At 33.1% G+C, this 20,728-nt stretch overlaps 2 protein-coding genes across 7 annotated transcripts in view; one reads left to right on the forward strand and one right to left on the reverse strand.

Moving 5' to 3' along the window:
* Window positions 1-1,684: 1,684 nt before the first annotated feature.
* Window positions 1,685-4,360, reverse strand: LOC126552775 (uncharacterized). Its single transcript, XM_050207702.1, has 3 exons — window positions 4,117-4,360; window positions 3,614-3,899; window positions 1,685-3,550 (listed from the first exon to the last, which is right to left on the reverse strand). Coding segments are annotated over exons 1-3 (1,260 nt in total). The 5' UTR covers window positions 4,118-4,360; the 3' UTR covers window positions 1,685-2,577.
* A 5,122-nt stretch (window positions 4,361-9,482) lies between these two features.
* The window catches only part of LOC114126598 (chromodomain-helicase-DNA-binding protein 7), a 33,538-nt gene continuing 22,292 nt past the window's right edge, over window positions 9,483-20,728 (forward strand). For 3 of the 6 annotated variants that reach the window (XM_050207417.1, XM_050207415.1, XM_050207418.1), the window contains exons 1-3: window positions 9,484-10,329; window positions 18,077-20,179; window positions 20,536-20,667. In XM_050207417.1, coding sequence (XP_050063374.1) covers window positions 18,179-20,179; window positions 20,536-20,667 — 2,133 coding nt within the window. In that variant the 5' untranslated portion in view covers window positions 9,484-10,329; window positions 18,077-18,178. Of the gene's footprint in view, window positions 10,330-10,989; window positions 11,423-18,076; window positions 20,180-20,535; window positions 20,668-20,728 lie in introns of those variants that run through there. The other 3 variants (XM_050207416.1, XM_050207413.1, XM_050207414.1) reach the window with 3 other exon arrangements.

The following is a 20,728-nucleotide window of genomic DNA, read 5'->3' on the forward strand; positions in this document are numbered from 1 at the left end:
TGAAATCAGTCACTTCCGACTACGAATAAATTATGATTTTTCTTTTGTTGCTGTAATGTTGTATTAATCACAGTAAAATAATTTTAATTAACACTCATTGCCTTATGACTATTCGTGATACTATTATAGCAATTATGCAGTATAGCTGTCATTTATAATAATAGGTATATTAAATACCTAAATATTGTATATAGTATATTTTACCAGATGCCTATAATCATTAATCATAATACTATTGATAAAATAAACAACATTTGTATAATTTAATATATATTTATTATTTTATGTAGGTAACTACCTTAATATTTAAACATCAGAAACATATTCGACAATATTAAGTACGTTCAAATTATATATTTTTTTTAAACTGAAGAAATAATTTTAATAAGTCATATTTTTATGATCATCCTATAATTCTGAACTTGTAGGCATGTGCGTACGTACATTATTCGTACTTTTAATTATGATTATCGGGCATATTATAGCTGTTGTAGGTAATTGTCGTAACATATTTTTATTAACTATTAAAAACTTGGTAGTTGGCAAAAAAGATAATTTGATATTTTTTATTTATTGTTTATCATAAATGAAAATAATAACTTAAATAAATATCTTAAAAATAAAATAAAATACATAGGTTGAAATACTCAGGTATTGATAATAATTATATTATTATTTATTACTATATGATTTATATTTTATAAAACAATTAATAATACCTATACATATAACAATATTATAACAAGTGCAATAAACTAGAGAGTTTTATAGACTGTTATTATTTTTTTTTAATGGCTTACGTACTTATGTACATATACAAATACAATAAACGATTGTTCTGGCAAACATTTATAATTTGTTGTATACAATATGGTTTAGAATAATTCAAACATTTGTATTAGGAGTTTGTTTTTATTGTACTTCTAACATTTTCGATTTATAATAATGCTAATATTATTATTTAAAAAAGTTCATAATTCATTAACTCACTTAAAAATTTAAATATTGCCTATAAAATACCACTGAGAAAACACAAATTATGTTGTTACTTGTAAGTGTGATAATAGCCAATATCAATCAGGGAAATTTATTCTAAAATTTATACTACCGTAAAATGGGGTTACTTTGATAATTTTCGTTAGTTTTTTTGGTTGTATTTTCATTTAACTTATGCTATGGTAAAGAAAATTGTATTAATTAAATTGCTTTACTTCAAATATATATTTCTCTACAAGAATTAATCAAAAAAAAATTTTTTTATAATCTTAACCACATATATTTTTAAAGTCATGTGTGGCTATCAAAGTTTTACCACATATGGGGTTACTTTGATACCCCCTATTTTTATTCATTAAATCAAATAGTAAGCTAGCCAAACTATCAATGTTGTCCGAAATTTTTTTTTTTGATAATTATTTTATGAAATATTTTAATTTAAGTGAAGTGGGGTTACATTGATACATGATTTTTTTTTCTAAACAAATATAACTATTAATTCAAATAATTACATTTCTTTCAATTCCATTGACATGTAATTAGGTGGTAAGTAATAAAAACAATGTTATCTATATTTTATTTAGTCTTTTAATATAACATTAAATAAAAATGATATTTTTTTACAATATCTTAAACATATAATAATTATAAAGATAGGTAATAAAAAAACATAATGAAAATAACAATAACAAATACCTAATCTTCTTTTCATTTAACTCAGTCTTATGTTTTCTGGCAGACTTATTAATGTTAATTATAACAATACTAATTAAAATGTTACCTATATTTTATTTAGTCTTTTAATACAATATTAAATAAAAATGATATTTTTTTACAATATCTTAAACATATAATAATTATAAAGATAATAAAAAAAACATAATGAAAATAACAAAAACAAATACCTAATCTTCTTTTCATTTAACTCAGTCTTATGTTTTCTGGCAGACTTATTAATGTTAATTATAACAATATTAACTAAAATGTTACTTACATTTTATTTAGCCTTTTTTAAACTAAATTTTATCAAGTTATAACTTTAAGCTTCTCTTACATCCAATGAATAAGAAAATTTGTATTTAATACATTTCCCCACGCCTTCAACTTTAGGATACTTCAAAACTGCTTGAATTTGTTCTAAATTTACTTCAAACACATCATCTTTTACTAATTTAAATGTTTGTTTCGTTGTGTCCAATGACTTAAGTCCAGTAACTGTGATAACATTGTCCTTGATATTTTTTATTACAGCAAGATAAACATAAATGGACATCCCACGCTTACCAAATTTAACATTAACTAAAATAAAGGTTCCAATTTTTATGTTATCTTTACTTGGTGGCTGATATTCTGGTATAGAGTCATCTATCACTTCATGTTCTGACTCAGAGTCATTGGTTAGGATTGGAAAATTGCTTACTTCTACCTCTTCATCAGAAATTTCATTATTATTGTCACCAAATGTAGCCACTGTTATACTTACTCCTGCTGCTACTGTAATCTTTTTTCTTTTTTTCCTTGCATTTTCATCAGCATTTGGATATCGTTGACTTTTCAAATAATCAGTAACAGTGTCATTAATTAAAATATCTGAATCATTAGTATTGGTAATTTGTCCATCACTTTTTGTTTATTCAATGGATAAATGCCTGTTGCTTTAAAAGATGCTTGCAAATCATTGGCAATTGATCCACCACCATTATAACTATCCATACAATCAATTGCTTTTCGTACAAGAGTAGGAAATGATGCTTTTGGAATTGCCTTCAATCTTGTATTTTGGTTTTTCCATTCATTTAATGAATTTCGCCAAGCTTGTTTCAAAGGTCTAAAAAAACCAACATCTAGAGGTTGGGTTAGATGAGTGGAGTTCTTAGGAAGGCAAACAAAGTCAATATCATTTTGTTCGCATTCAACAATTACTTCTTGTTGAATGTGGGATGATAGGTTATCCCCTATTAGAACTTTTCTCCCAGGCTGTCGTTTAGCATGTGGTAAAAAAGCAGTTAGGAACCAGTCTTTAAATGTAACGCTATCAATCCATCCATGAGATGAGCGATTGTAACGAGATCCTCTAGAGCAACAAGGTTCAGGACAACATGGTGCGCCTTTTGGTCCTCCTTCGGTCCATGGCTGCCACATTTCATTTGCCTTATATATGAAATATGGTGGCAAAAGAATCCCGGTTGCAGAACCACAAAACATAATAGATGTAGCTGATTTAGAATGATTTTGTACACGTTCAGGATATTTTATTCCACGTTGAAAAATAAGTTTTTTTTTTCCTGGATTATCTTGTAAATTTGTTTCGTCATAATTATAAATATTTTGAGGTGGTACATGTTCAATTACTTGTTGCAAATTATCAAAATATTCTGAAATACATTGGGGAGAGACTTCTGCACGACATCTGGCAATATTGGTTGCTACACGTTGACAAACTATATTATTATATCTCTTTAACAAACTACGTGCCCAATCTATACCAGGAAGATTTTTTGAAAATGATTCAACCACAATGCCTTTTCTATCTAAATAAGATTTTGCAATGACTCTGTAAAAATATACTACTAGTTAGTTGACTAAGCAACACAAATCTTAAAATGTAAACACTAACCTAAGATCCATTAGCGTAAGTGGGAAGCCCCATTTTCCACACTTCATGGCAGCTGTAAGAAAAGACATTTCTTCTTGTTCACTAAATATTGTTGGATGCCCACACTTATTTCCATGCTTGCCATTGAACCTATTATGTAATGTTCCATAGGAAATTTTATAGGCCTTACTAGCAGCTAATATTGAAATCTCGCCATTGGCAATTTTATCGAGTGCTTCATCTAAAATCTCATCTGAGTAATTTTTATAAGACCGAGCACCAATTTTTTTTCTATATTTGCGAGCCACTAAAATATATAATGAAATATTATACCTAGTGAAATGTATGTATAAAAGTTATCAAAGTTGCCCTCTATGATATATCAAAGTAGCCCCAGGTCAAAATCTTATATGCAGTTCATTAAATTCAAAATGGAATTAAATTTTGATAAATGTGTTTCAGTCTTTATTATATTAACATGCTATTTACATGATTTAAAAAATGGTATATAAAAGTGTACTTACTTTGCGCAGATCTTATATAACAACAAAAAAAACGTGTAAGTTAATAACTAAACGAATCAACAACGAAAACTAAACAATCATCGATAAGAACGTGTTATCAACAACATATTTGGGTTCTATACCAGTTGTACCAAACGACTACATATTAAAAACGACAATTTGTACACATTATCAACAATTATAATCAATATTTTCATAACAAAACCTCGATTATCAAAGTAGCCCCACAATATCAAAGTAACCCCATTTTACGGTACCTATATAACACAAAATTAGAACTGCTGATACAAATATAGTAGTTGGATGTGCTCTTAACATCTAATAAAATTTACGATTTATTGTTAATTATTATTAATTATACATTTTATTAGTAGGTGTTGAAAACCAAAAAGTTTCATTCAGTCTATTAATTATTGTTAAATGTATTCTAAAAAAAAATTGTTGTATTCTATTGAGTTTAGACTGTTTTATCAACGTTGTTATTAAAATATTACATTATTATAACCGTAGAGTAAATTTGTGTATCTATATCAAATAAAAATTATTTATTTGTTTTTCATTTTTGTAAATGGTAATCATTATTTAACTTTTGTCGGTAAATATACATTGGTCACATATGCTGCATACTTTAATCATATTGTTATATGTCATAGATATAGATATTAATTTAGTATTGGGTGTTGAGTGCACAGATCCGGTGTTATATTAGATGGTATGTATATTATTTTATAAAAGATTAAAATATGTTTAATAATGATTTCAAGGTCTGTTAGGTGCCTATTTTAACGAATCTACCTTATAATATAGTTATAGTAGGTATATACAATAATATAATAGCAATGTATAATTTATAATTAATATAATAGTTAAATTTTACTGTTATCATACCTAATTATAATAATGGGTTATTTTTATTTTAATTCACAATTATGTATTTTGGGTCTAACCACCTCGCTCTTATAAATAAACATACTTTTGATATACACCAGCGTTTCCCAAAGTGGGCTAGGCAATATCGCCACCTCAGGGGCGATAGGGCTATCCAGGGGGGCTATGAAAGTTACAAGTTTAATTAATTTGTTATTGCTTACTTATAAACCAATATATTTATTTATAGTAGGGGGGCGTCTGTCTTTTTTATTTTTACAAATGGACGGTAAAGATAAAAAGTTTGGGAATCACTGATATACACTTAACACTTAAGTATTTATAAAAGTAAATTCATATAATTAAGTACATTATAGGTACACATAAAGTAAACCACATTTATTATTTATATAAATTGCAATAAATCACAAAATTATTTACTTTTGTAATAAATACTAAATAATAGTATGAATATAATAAAATGTAAGAAGATACCGTCATGTACTTTTATTATCATTCATTTCATTTTTTTTTTCTATTAAAATGTAAATAATTTTAACATCTATATTTGTTAAAGATTAGATAGGTATACCGGTATAAACTATTATGCACCTATATTATCTAATCGGTAGGTACTAAAATGGTAGATTTTAGCACTAAATTTACAGACCAATATTAATTTAGGTTCCTACTATTAAAACAACATGTTTGTATGTAACTAATCTACTGTATACACTATTTAAATAAATAGGTACATGAAATTTGTTAATATTAACACGTAACAAGTGGCTAATACACTGAGAGTATTGACACACTGTGCTAACATTTTTAGGGGCGTTTATCTTCCACATCAATCGACACTCATCACAAGCAAAGCTTAAATGCGCTCGTGAAGCTATCAAAAATTCATAACTTAAGTGGTCCAGAAAGTAGGTAGGTAGTTTCTAATTTTCAAAAATCCTTAGCTGTAAATAATTTAGCAAATAACTATATTATTAATATAAAAGTTGTACGGTGTAGAGTACAATATTATATGCCATTTGGTTTGCATATTTTATAATCTTAATGAAATTTCGCATTTAAAATACCAACATAAGACAATAACGGTCAAGTAAAACGCGATTTGATTAGCCGTCGAATCAAATCGACAATTCGAAAAAATATATCACGGCTTTTAGCGTCTAGGTAAAGCACGACGATACTATGATAGCCGTTCGTAGTGTCACCGCAATTCACAAGGAAGTCCGAGAAAAGAATTTTAGAGCGATGTACGAAAAACGAATACCAACAATTAATGAAACTATACGTCATATTATTATAATAGAAGGTACCAAGGTAGAATTTACCAACTATTATTATTATTATTATCATCATCATTATCGTCATAACACGATAATATTATTATAAAAATATTGATGATTTATAAAATATCAGTCGGTTCAGACGGCGGCGGCGATAACATAAAACCGTCGGTTGTTTTTAGGCGGTACTCAATACGACGTGTTTTTGAATTCGGGAGGAATATAATATTATGGTCGTGTGGGTAAGTGTACTGCAATGACAATACGCCTATCGGACAATGTGCGAATTCGACAAAACACGTGGAAAAAAACGAAAATAATAACTTCCAAATGGCGGACATTTACGGTGCACACGAAACGCGCACGGCGGCCAGGTAGTCGAGCACACAACATAATAGGTGTACATTATACGGAATTGGCGGCGGCGGCGGAGGAGGGTGGAACGCGCGCGTACACGGCAATATCGGCCAATACAGTTACGGAGGTATTGGAAATCGACGGAGAACAAACGCCGGTCAATAACGTGCGGCGGAGGGCACATCACAATACAACGACAACGTCGACAACAACGCCGTGTGTGTGTGTGTGTGCGTGTGCACAACGAGCCGCAGCCGCCGTCCGACAAAAAAACGATCGTTATTATTACGTTTCATACGTTTTCATTTTTTTTGTTTTGTTTTGCCGCGAATCGCCTGAAATCTACGAACGGGCGAAATGGCAAATAATAATAATAATATCATACACACATCGCATCATATTATTATTATCGTGCGTATTATATTAATATTATTATTGTACCTCTGCGTCTCTCGGCGACTACGTACTCTCCGTCGCGCGCGACGACGTGTCTGCCGGGCGCACGAGCGCTACCTATTGCCCGGCCGTCAACTAACGCGCGCCGGACGAAGAAAAAGTAGAATATTATTATTATTATTTATTTTTCGATTGTTCTCTCTCGCTGCCGCCGCGCCACGTAAGCAGGCATTGCGGGCAATATAGGCATTCACATTTCACACGCCGGCCGGCGGGGAGGGTGGGCCGGGCGGGCGGATACCATTCTATGTGCTCTCGGACGTACCGGGATTTTCGCACACGCTTAAGCGCGCGTCACCACTGAAAACGTTACAACTGTCGGACGTTGCCCCTCTTCCCACCGCCACCACCACCGCCGCCGCCCGAACGAGCACGACGACTCCGGCACCCCGCTACCCTTCCGGCGACCAACCCCTCCCACGACAATTGCCGTCCGTCTCTTCGCCGTAGGTCGACCGCACGAAAATTCGATATCGTTTTACGACTGCAAACGTATCTGCCACACCTATCGCAATGACGATCATCGTCTACGACGACGGCGATGGCAAAAAACGGTGCTAATAAAACTGTTATGGGCTCTTATTGCGTACGCGGATGTGAGGGCGTACCGACGACGACGGTGACGTCGTAGGCCCGCGCGATTCATAAATCGGTTGAATCGGCCGGCGGTGGCGGTGTCGCTGTCGAGAGAACAGGCTGCAGCTGCTGCTGCGACCGGCGCGAGCGTTATCACCGGCGGCCATCGTCGGTGTAGTAGTAGTGTTGTCGTCTGTAGTCGTACCGGCAGTCGCGGCGGGTGGTAGGGGAACGTAAAATAAAAGTGCATCGAGGAACAAAAAAAAAAAAAATAATAAAAATAATCATAAAAAAAAAAAAACGATTCTCGGACGCTGGACTTGCAATTCCGCACAATTGACAGCACTGGGTACAGATCAATTAAATGTATATAAAAAAAAAAAAACTTATTCATCCCGAATGTGGTACGCGGGGCAGAGCGGGACGGCATCGCCACAAACGCACGCCCTCGCCGCCGTCCCGTCACTCTCTCTCACTTCGTTTACCTCTCCTCTCTCGGTCGTCGCTCTCTCACTGGTCATGTTATTGATGTTTCGCCGACGGCGCGGTTTAAAAATATACAATTTCGTCGGCCGGAAAAATAACGCGTGCGTGTCTACAGAGATGATGCGAACCGTCGGGCATTTTGGCGCGATTTGTCCGCCGGCGTTTCAACCGGTGGTTGAATATGCCGTCGCAGATCCGCTGATTCGGTAGCCAACGCACCGGCGGAGGAAATCCGTAGATCTCGTCGTCTAGGGAAAACGGCCGACGTCAATAGACACAATATTATTATATTATACATTATAATCCCTGTGCGACGAGTAGTCTCAACCACAGTAATTTCATTACGTCGCCGTCTTGTCAATAACAGTGACGATAATAACACACACATAATATTATCTCGTCATATACGCGTAGTATATAACGCCGACGGGAATCCTATTGCTGTCCGTCAGACTCACTCGATCCGACTCGGGATCATCGTGTGTCGGAAAACGATTTTTTTTTTTTTCAAAAGAAATCGTCCGACGGGGCGATAATAATTATTATCGTCGTGACCGTCAAATCAAATCGGTATTACATGCCATCAAAAACCGTACGCGTGTCGCACGTCGCGGTTCGACCCTCCGGCGGCTGCGGATCGTCCGAAATCGGGTGGGCCACACGGGCGGGTATATCGAACACAAGGGGTGAACGACGGGCGGCGGAGGGGAGCGAGCGGCATCGCCCGCCCGTACTCTATTATACACGCGTACGTACATACCAGCGCGCGCACGCGCGAGTGTGTGTGTGCGTAATATGTCATACAGACGGACGTGTAAAAACATTGTGGTCAAAGAAGAGAGTATAAACGACGGCGGCGGCGGCGGCGGCCTCCGCCGCGACGATATACCGTATTATGCGTTATTGGTCAAATTATCATCCCGGCCGGTGTGTCCCGTAACGCGCGCCGCCATTGGTCGGGCACGCCGCGTCCCGTCCGGCGGCGCGCGGAAGCGTCGGCCAATCGCGGGCCGCGTTACGGGCCGCTCTCCGTACACACGTAAGCGCGACCCAAGATACAATGTCGACGCCGCCGCCGTGCGCGCGGGCGCGTGTGCGTCCGTCGCGTGCGAGTGTGTGCGTGTGCGTGTGAGCGCGCGTACCCCGCCCCGTCCCCGGCCGTGCCCCCACCCGGCCGGAACCGGCAAATCGTCGTCGACGGCGGCGGCGCCGCTCTCCGTCATGGTTCGCGTGTACGCCGCCGATCCTGAGCGTGCGGGCGAGAGTTCGTGAACGCCGCGGCGTACCGTCAGAGAGAGTCGTGTGCGTGGTGTTTGTGTATTGGCGTGTACGCGGATGTGTGCGTGCGTGCGTGCGTGTGTGTGAATTGCCAGAGGATTTACTTTTGACTGTTAAACGGGAACACATAATATAATATAATATAATAATATAATATGTAATGATAAAAATAAAACATAAATTACACTTGTAAAATACAAATTAATGTTAACGGCAATAAGTACGACATTAGCTGCTGACTCGGCGGTATAATAGTAGTATACCGTAAATGTACGGCCACTACGACTCGCATTGAGTATAGCGACGGTAGTATAGACAATAGTGCATTTAATAACGAGAAATTATTAAGAAATTTGAACAGATTACGAGAATCGAAAATACCACTGAACCGAGAAGCTCGGGAACGTCGCCTCGCACGGTGTGCACTACTACTATTACTACCACTACTACTACTATACTACTACTACCACACGAACTACCACTACCACTATAATATTGTACTACTACATAATAATATTGTATATATATGTATACGATTTTTTTTTATTATTATTAATATTATTATCGTTTGTCGTTAAATTATTTTTCGTTTCTTATCGACACGAATCTCTTGTTTGTCTCGTTCGCGATAGACGTCGTACGGATTTTCACGCCGCCGCCGCCGTCGTAGTTACAGTGAGTACGCACGGACTGGAATCGAAACGCGCGTCGTCGTCGCCGCCGCCGCGTAACATGCATTTTGGCCGCCGCCGCCGCAGTTGTTTCGACGTTAAAAGTGTCACGGCGCCTACATGAATGGTCGTCGTTTACGTTGTTGCCGCTAAACTACAACGCCGCGATATCGTCACACGACAATATTATATGATGTGACTGTCTCGAGATACTCTGTCCGGTAAGTCTTATTTTCTTCCGTTTATTTTGTTCCCCCCGAACGACAATACTATTGATAATTTAATAACCGTCCGCGATTGTTTATCTATGTTGTTGTTGTTATTATTATTATGATTATTATTATTATTATTATTTATTATTGTTATTGCTTATTAGTTATTAACTGCTATTATCGTTATTATTGTCGTTATCGTCGTGCGCTCGGGTTTATCGGGCGCTCGCTCGTTGGCGTTGCCCTATCATGAATTCCTCGGCGTTTACTTCGCGGCGCGTTTCAAAAACACGGACGGACCGAGTTTTCGGCGAAGAATAAAGGAGCCGCGTCAGCGCGCGTAAATCTGTACCGCCTTGTGTAGTACGCGTCTGTTTATATATTATAATATTATAATATTATATACATCTACACAGATATTTATAATCATATTATATACATTAACACATAGTCTGTATACGTTTGTATAACATACACACACACACACACACACACATATATATAATATTTATATGTACATGTATACACACTCACACGTACGCGCACTAGTAAACACGCCTGTGTGTGCGTGCGTTTGCGCGTGTGTGAGTACATCGCCGCCGCCGCCGCCGCCAACACCGCCACCGTCACCGCCGCCGCCACTGCCGCCGCCGCCGCCGTAGTAGTAATCGTAGTCGTCGTAGTCGTCGTCGTCGTCGCCGTCGTCGCCGCCACCGCCGCCGCCGCTGTCGTCGTTTTGTTTGTTGTTTACACGATGGTGATGCACAACGCACAGGGATAGTGTACGACTCGGACCGCAACCGTAAACGACGCAAACGACTAACACACAAAACGCCGAGATCGCCGTCCGTTCGGGCCCTGTTACGGTTTTTTTTTACATGACATTTGGTCGTCCGGTACGCGTCCCGCCGCGCCGTGCACGCCGCCGCCGCCGCCGCTGCTGTTGTCGTCGTCCCGTCGCGCCACACGAACTTCGGCCGTAATAATTTTGATTTCTTCTGTTCGCCGAATTCGCGGTGTGTGCGTGCGTGCGTATATTGTACCGTTCGCGCGAGTACGCGGTCGACAACACACACGCCGACGGGATAACACCCGTGTTTTGGTAAGGCCCCGATTTTACGTGATCGCTTATTATTATTATTATTATTATTATTGTCGTCGTCGTCGTCGTTATTACTTATAATTACTACTCTATTGTGGTTGTGGTTTTTCGACATTGCTGTTGTTATGTGTGCACAAAACGATAAATTGTTAAGATTGCTTTTATTTTACCAGTGTCGATCGTCAGATCCACTCATTTCCGCGGCGGATTATTATATTGTATTTTTTATTTTTGCTCGCCGCCGGCGCCTTCGCTCTACAGCGGTCTATCGTGACGTGCTTACGTCTTGTTAGACTGCTGCAAAGCGATTAATTCATTTTTGTCCGACGCTTTGATTACTTACCCGTTTTAAATCTAAACGGCTGTTAACGATACTTTTAAACGTGTCATACCTTTATGTAGGTTGGGTTAAGTTAGGTTATGTCCACTACTACCTGATTTGAGTCTTTTACAATATGTGTGCTCTTCCTAGTTAAGTCTGCAAGACTTCCAATATGTCCAACTAATTTTGATGTTTCACTAAGTGATTTTGGCAGCAACAGTTGCTCAAATATTTAATATAAAAGTAATTATCGCTTGTACATTTAATTTTATATTTGGTATCTGCCTATCTAGATAATCTATTATAAGTACATGGGTAGGTATCCGGGTAGGTAGGTATTTATATTGCAACTAGGTATTCAGTTAGATAATAAGAATATAAAATAAGTAATTAAAAATACAAAATACTGTAAGCATAGACTAACTTAGTACTTAATATGTTAGGTATATCATTGTTATTAGCACCTTTTTTTTTTTTTTTTTTTTTTTTTTATCCAAAATTGTGTTAAGTGATAATTGAGTGATTACCTACCAGATATTGAGATTGAATGGTATAATCGTTTTTAAATGAAATAAATGAAGTATGTTTTATTAGAAATTTCAAAATTAGGCATAGATATAGATGTATTCATTCAGATATTCATTAAAATATTTACATAGACATACCTACTTAAAATATGCATCTATTTAATGTATTTACATACTTAAACCATGTTATAATTGGAAGATTATTCTTAAGTATGTAGGTATTAATAGCATTAAGTTTAAAGAATTATCTCATTAGGTACTGTCAAATGCATTACAATGGTATATTTTTACAGGTTTAGGTACCTGTAAATAGCTTCGAAATTGTATGATTTAAGTATACTCTATTCAGAATTATATTGTAGCCACTATCATGAATCTAGTCTGAATCACTAAACACAGTCAGACCCTTAAAAAACATATTGGTGCTTTTTAGTTGGTTGCAATCATCATTAATTGTCATTCACAGCTGTCATTATGTCTTGTATATTTATTTTTCTGGTAAGAGCTATTTATTGGTTGTAACTTGTGATATAATACATGCATTTCCAGCCGAGCAATGATCACTTCACACTTATTTCGAAAGAGTATAAAAGTAGTAATTACACAATATGAAATATTATTTATGAGAATACACGTTGATAAATGTTTGGTTAAGTGTTATTCAGTGGATCACGAGGTGGTCCATTTTAGCAAACCATTAGTTCATATTTTTTATACGACTTGATAGTTTAAATGTTTGCAATCTTATTTAATTTACTCTAACCTATGTCTTCATAGTTCTTCAAAATGTAAATAAAATTCAATACAACTTAGTTATTTTAATACAATGTTATATCAACATCAATATTATTATTTCTTTAAAAGTCCTTAATACCTACATATTTCTATAAATTTGAGTTTGTAATATTAATCGTTTGATATAGTAGGTCCATGAGTAGACCTGTGCACTTGAATCTATTGTTAATTCATTTTAAGTCTTAGATTTTGTTCACTAAATACAAATCTAAATCTAAATTACTAAATCTTGAAGCACCATATTTTACATTTACAGTTAAGGAAGTACCTAATTAAAAATAACTTTATGCTTAATGATTTAACCATTTGCATTCTATCAAAGTAAATACTCAAGTAAATAATACATTTTCATAATATTTAAAGTCCTACACTAAGCATGCCAAACACGCAGCCTGCGGTTAATTTTTTTGTCACTTACTATTACCAATATTAATGGAAAAAATAAAAAAAATAGTAATAGGTACTTAAAATAAATTATAAAAAAATTAATTTGGTGTCACAACTATTTAGAAAATAGTATATTTACTATTATATTGTCTCTTTTTTTGACTTATTGAAATAGTATTAGGTATTGTTGGTTATATATATATTAAATTGATAAAATGCTATAATAATGTTTTTTTTTAATAAAATAGTGCATAGTAAACTTAATTCAATATACAGGGGATGCCGCTTATAAGACTTACATAGGTTAGGTTAGGTTAGGTATAAGATTCAGTTGCTTATTAGTCTCAAAATAATCTGGAACAGTCTGAACGTATCCAAATACATTATAATAATTTGACTATAAGACTCAAATTTCATAAAAATGTAGGAAATTAGCATTGTTTGTTAAAATTTAGATATAAAATGGTTTTGAAAATTAACATGTTTTTGTTGGGATTACTAGTTTCAATTCATGCTTTATAATGCGTGTATGTACCTACAACAAATTTTATTGCATTTCAGATTTATTGCAACTATCGTATTAGGTATATGATTAAATTTATTTACTGATAAGTAATATATTGTATTAAAGTAGATTAAAGTAAAAGCAAAATAATACTTATTGGTCAGGAAATTACAGTTTTCAATAAATATATATAATATAGGTAAATGGCCCTTCTCACTACTAAGGATATTCTCTTATCTGTGATAATAGAGTACCTACAATTAAGAAATAAATATACATTTTTAAAGTTTTGTAATATTTTTGGTATTTCCAGAAAAACTGCGTCATATTTGACTATAATTCAAAAACATAAATAGACAAATCTAGCAGTAATTAATAATTAGTAAAAATATATATAATATATAAAAACATAAATAGAATAATTAAAATAAAATTCATAAATTTTTAAAAACTATGCTTTTTTTTACTGCCTATATGATCCATTTGGTTATAAGACTCACTTTGTGTTGGTCCGAAAGTTAGTTTTATAAGTGATCTCTACTGTATGTAATCTGCTTGACATGTTAGGTTAGGTTACGTTTGGTATGCTTGACCTACACTCATAGTATAGATAGGTACTTAGGTACATCAATATTTTAATTAATATATAAGTTGATGCTTATTATACTACCTAATTAAAGTTTAAATTAATTTAAAACCTAACAAATCTTAACATTTTTATTAGATTTCAAAATATATAATATTTTTTTAGGTACCCATCACTTATAGTTAGGGTTGCCGACCGGTCGATATTTTTACTGGCAACTGGCAAGGCCGGTATTTCAATTTTATATATTTAAAAAGTCAGTTACCAGTATTAACTTATAAAAAACCAGTACTTACATGTGATCAAGAGTTTTGGAACAGAAAAAAAGTCCATGTAAAAACTCTAAATATATCTTTAACAATTATTTAATATTTACTTTATTTTATTATTTTTACATTATGTACCTAATATTAAATTAAATTAATAGAAAATTATGATCTTTTTTGTATGGTATCCTTGAGCCGGCGTTTAATTAAAAGTTGGTAACCACTTACAGTTGATTTTTTTTAATTTTAAAGTTGTGGTTTAAAATAAGTTTTTGAAATTCCAGTTAAATCCTTTTTTTAATTTCTTAAACCACAACGAAAACCAAGCGTTTAAATAATAACTGTAATCGAAAACCAGAGAATTAATAAATTGTTGACATGACTTAAATCGAAACCAAATAATGCTGATTATTATAAATGGGTAGTATGGCTGTTCAAAATTTAAATTGTGTGGGTACCTAATCCTGGGTACAAGCTCTACTTGAAATCCTTACCATTTAAATTCTTATAAAGTATGAAGCCACTGTAATAATAAAATAAGATAATTTTATGCATAGGTAGGACTACCAAATAACAAGTTAAGTTTGTTTTTATAAATACATTTAGGTTTCAGCCCGTGTTTTAGTACTGTAGTAAACATTAATAAAAAATATCAAACTTATACAAAACACTGATTATAAACAGTAAACCTCAAATTTTTGTCATTATTTTATTTTTTGACTAGGAGCGAACTTAAATCATCTGATACTTTTGGTTTTGGATGCTTAAAAGAAAAACATTGGTTTTGGCCAATCTCCTATGGGGGTTTTTTTTAAAACTTAAGCGTATCTATTGATTTTGTTATGTTAAAGAGCTAAATTAATTTAATCCGAGTATATATTATTAAATAGGTATGTATATTTTTAAACATTTTTTCATTTATATTTTCCTATAAACATATATAAAAAATAAATATATGTTACAAATTAGATTTATGAATTTAATGTTGTAGAGCTATTAACTATATCTATAATCTGTTTAGAATAAGAATATCTCAAAGTCAGTTATACACAAAATTGATTCATACATTGCTTGACCTCCTGTACTGCCCAAATCAGCAATGATTTGATATCATATCCACCCAAAAGTTAGTGAAGGACGGATGAGTGCTTATACTGTTTAAAGGGATAAATGCTTGATTTTGTACCTCATTAATAATGCTCATTCTAGCTTTAAAATTAAATTATTAATAAAAGCTAACGTTTAATCACAGATAATGTTCTTACTTATGAATTTAACAATAGGTGATTTCATTCTAACATTAAAAGCTAACAACATTAATAAAAAGGGTTCAACATAAATTGTTGTATTGTATATGAATATAACAATATATACAAGTATAGCATCCTTTTAAAATCCATACTTTTTAAATCATTTGTTATTTTAATAACATTTAAATTTATATGCAAATCGAGATATAAATATATCAATGGTTGTAGGATATTTAAAGATTAGATTCATCATTTTATTAGCAATAAATTCTATAGAATGACATTTTTTATTAAATTTTAAAGTATATTAGTATTTAGGTATAATATCTAGATATGTACCTATTTTTATGTGAACATAATGTTTTGATGTGTTGTGACATAATTTTAGTATATATTGAGAAAACCAATCAAATGTTTAATTTTTTTGACATTTTTTGTCTAATAAATAGATTGAAAAATAATGAAAATGAAAAAATATTAAATATTTTGAAGTTTAAATATAACTAATAATTAGCTTATTTGAGTAATATACTATTCCGGTATTTAAGTAATTTGTTAAAAATAAGTAAATTTATGTTTTTTTTTATTTAAGGGTCTACGTTTTACTATTTATTAAATTTATTATTTTATTTATTTACTCATAACTCATACAAACGTTTTTGCCATAATTAAAACTAATATATTTTTTTAAGATTTTTAATAAGTAATTTTTCATAAATAGATTTTCAATGAATTTCACTTAAGGGAACATCGTACCCACATGTTGTCTGTCTTACATACATATGACATGGCAAATTTTCTTTAATTAGTAATTTTCTTTACTGTTTGTCTAGAAATAACTTAAATTTAAAATTAATTTTTAATCCTCTAAATCACAGATAATAGTTTCTTGTTACCTGTTACTAATTGAAATTGATTTCAGTATTTTATATTTATATTTTAGAAAAATTAGTATATTGATAATTGTACATTGTGTACTCATTAAAATTTCATTGACTGATGAAATTATAAATAGTGAGTGCATTTGAACATTGTGTACTCATATGATTTGATTTTTATATTATCTTAAAATGATCTACCTATATTAGGTTATGATTATGTCTATTGAAAGTCATAAAACTATTTAAATGATTTAATTATCTTCAGTATAATTTTTCTAATATAATTTTAATTTAATATAACAATTATATGATTTGATTGAAGTTTTTTTATTTGATTTCAATAAAATATGAATAATTCTAAAGCCACTATTCACATTATATTGAACAATATCAATAAAAAAATATTATATTATCTATTTTAAATTTTTTTATATTTTATTACATACACAATTTTTTTTATAAATATCAAAAATGTATTAGGTAGGTACATTATTAAATTGTTTGTTGATGAAGCAGATATATTTTTTATTATAAGTAGTTGGTTCTTTTAAATTAGTAAATTTAATATTACAGCATAACATTACATATGTAACAACCTTGAAAAAAAGTATAGATCCAATTTAAAAATATGTATTTTAATTCTTATTATTTTGTTAACCCTAAACCTTAAGCTATAGTGTTTAACTATAGCGTTTTATTATTTTTATTAGTATTCATAAATAATTAATTAATAAAATATAGATACTCTAAACATATTTTATTATTTTCAGTGTAAAAATCTAGCGCATTTTTATTATGTTGCATATATTATAAAATGTTTGTACACAATTTTTTATTTTTAAACTGTTTTAGCATTAAGTTTAAAATAAATTAGTTCTTCATAACTCGGGTGTGCTGAAAGAGGAAAAGTTATAACGGTTATGTTCATAATAACAGTCGTAAGCGTATAGCTTTTCCCCTTTTAGTGTATCCATATCAACAATCAACATTCAACATTTTTTATAATAAGAAATGTGTAATTTGTGTATATTAACTGTAACTTTAAAATTTGTTGAAATTAGTATTTATAAAATATCTATTTTTATAATATCCTTTTTTTTTTTTGTAAAATTAATGTTTATTTATTCTGTTCTAGGAAATAACCAAAATTGATAAATTACGATTTCATCAAACAATGTCAGACGGCGACACCAATGAAGATCTGCTAAATAGCAGTATTTAGTTGGTTCAGAAGACTATGGATTCATATGAGTTGTTTGGAGAGGATGTGGGTGGAAACATGTTGGAAGGTTTATCTGAATTGGGAGGAGATAATTTCACAGATGTGGCAGGTCGTGGAAGTCAACCTCCTGCAAATACAGGTTATGCCCAATCACAACCATATCAGTTACCTGGAGAAATGCATGGTCACCAAGGGGAATCTCCACTACAAAAACTTGCATCATTTGGACCCCCAGGTGGTGCAGGACCAAATGCACCTGATTACAACCCTGGTAATCACATGGATCACTTTCATTCTAATCATTCTGGATCAGCTTACGGATCAAGTAGGGTTTCTTCAGGCCTAAGACCTAATTTAGGACAATCTGGACCGCCACAGTATTCACCTTATTCAGATGCTGCAGCAGGCATGTATGGTGCCACTGATCAAGCTGCTTTACAAGCTTGGTCTAATTATCCTGCTCCAGGTATTAGTAGGCATTATCCACATATAGCTCAACCATCTTACAGACAACACATGAGTTATCAACAACAACCCAGTCAAGAAAATCAACAGAAACCTGGCCAGTATGTATCTATGATGACTTCACATCAAGCTCCATCTAGTGTTTATTCACGAAGTCAACAACAATCCATGGCACCTTATCAAAATATGATGTATTCTAACACTTCACCTGGGTATTCTGCTTATGGTCATCAACAGAATACTACTACTGTTTCTTCAAGAATACCACCGCATCACATGCAACAATATCCACAACAACAAATGCAAATGCCTGAAATTCCTAATCCTCAAGCTCCATCAAACTATAACCATTTACAAACGCAAATGACTTCTCATCCTGCATTTTCACAGCAACCTCAACCACCTCAACAACAGCAATCTCAACCACAACAACCACAACAACAAATGCCACAAAGATCATTAGGAATTGATGTACCTAGTAATCCTTCCTATGGGCCACCTAGTGGAAGTAATCAAAGTAAACCTCATACTTCTCAAGGAGGAAGCCCTCAACCACAATATCGTGCACAGTTTCCTCAACTGTCGCCCCAGATGTCTCCTCGGCCTCAAATGTCACCTAGACCACAAATGTCTCCAAGGCCTGTAATGTCACCAGCAAAACCCACTACACATTCACCGCATCCTCATTCCGCTCAATCTAACATGTCTCCAAGACCTGCTACAGCTTTAACTCCAAAAGCAGTGGCTACTTCAAGCCCATCTCCATATGCTCAACAGAGTACTCTTCAACAACTTGAACAAATGGTGATGCCTACAGTTAATACTAATACAACTACCGATTATCCAGGATATAGAAGTGGTTTACAAGCTAATACTTCTCCACATTGGCAGTCAGCACCAAGACCTCCTCATAACGGTGGAATGGTTTCTCAAAATATTAACGACCAAGGTTTACCAGTTTATTCAGCCATGCCATCTGAAGACCAAAATCTGGATTCTTCTAAATCTCAATCAAATTCTAATTCTAGTGGTAATTTGAATATGAATAATATACCTAATATGGGTGAATCAAATTCTATTCCAAGTCAAAATAATCTCGATTATCCTCCTAACGCACAAAATAAATATACCATTTTAGAACCGCAACACATTCCTGTTTCACATTCTGCAGAAATGCCTCCAACTTTAGAACCACAAACAAACATACCGCCAGCGCAACAGCAACAACAATTACAACCAACAAACCAAAACCCAAGTTCTATGGAACATATGGGGTCTAATAGTATGACTTCTACTAGTATTGGGTATAATGACTCAATGTCACAATATCAAAATGGTAACAAAATGGAAGAAATGATCGGCAATCAACCACCTGATGCACCTCAACAGATGCAACATTCCCAAGCTTCTATGTATGATCCTAGAGGTCCTCCACCTCCAGGAATGTATCATTCTTCACCAATTAGTCATCAACAAGAAATGGCAGCATTGCAACAGCAACTTCAAGAATTATATTGTATGCCACCTTCTGGCCCTGATCATCAATTAAGGGTATGACATTTATATTATATATTTACTAAATTGAATTTAGGTACTAAAAAAAGCTGAAAGCAACCCATTATTAAATTATTATTTATAGGTTATTTTGAGATTTAAATAAACATGTATAGTGTAACATAATAGTATGTATAAAAAGAAAAGGGGTACAGTAAGTTTTTATTAGAATTGTGGTGAGTAGTAGAAGTATTCGGTTGTATAACACTTGTCAGTGGTCTGTTATAGTTGTAAAATATTTGGTATAATTTTAAAGTTCAATTCTTAATGGTTTTTAAAAAATATATGTATATTAAAAATAATAGCAAAAAATATTTTTATTTAAACAACTTTATGTGTATGGTTTTTGGCAGATAAATCATATTCAAGATAGGATATCTATTCTACAACAACATGAAGCAAATGATCAATGCATGGGTGGTGTACACTGTCCAGTTGTTAATCCTATGTATCAACCTGCCATCATGGAACCGGCTGTACCAGTAGTATGTTATTTCTTAATGTTTAAAAAATTCTTTTATAAAATAACTCTATAAAAAAAAATGT

The sequence above is a fragment of the Aphis gossypii genome, chromosome X, assembly GCF_020184175.1.
Source record: "Aphis gossypii isolate Hap1 chromosome X, ASM2018417v2, whole genome shotgun sequence".
NCBI lineage: Eukaryota > Metazoa > Arthropoda > Insecta > Hemiptera > Aphididae > Aphis > Aphis gossypii.

Excerpts from the sequence above, each read along its gene's own strand:
- LOC126552775 (XM_050207702.1), bottom strand. Across the intron at positions 3,551-3,613 it reads CTTACGCTAATGGATCTTAG|AGTCATTGCAAAATCTTATT; the intron begins GTTAGTGTTTAC and ends ATATTTTTACAG.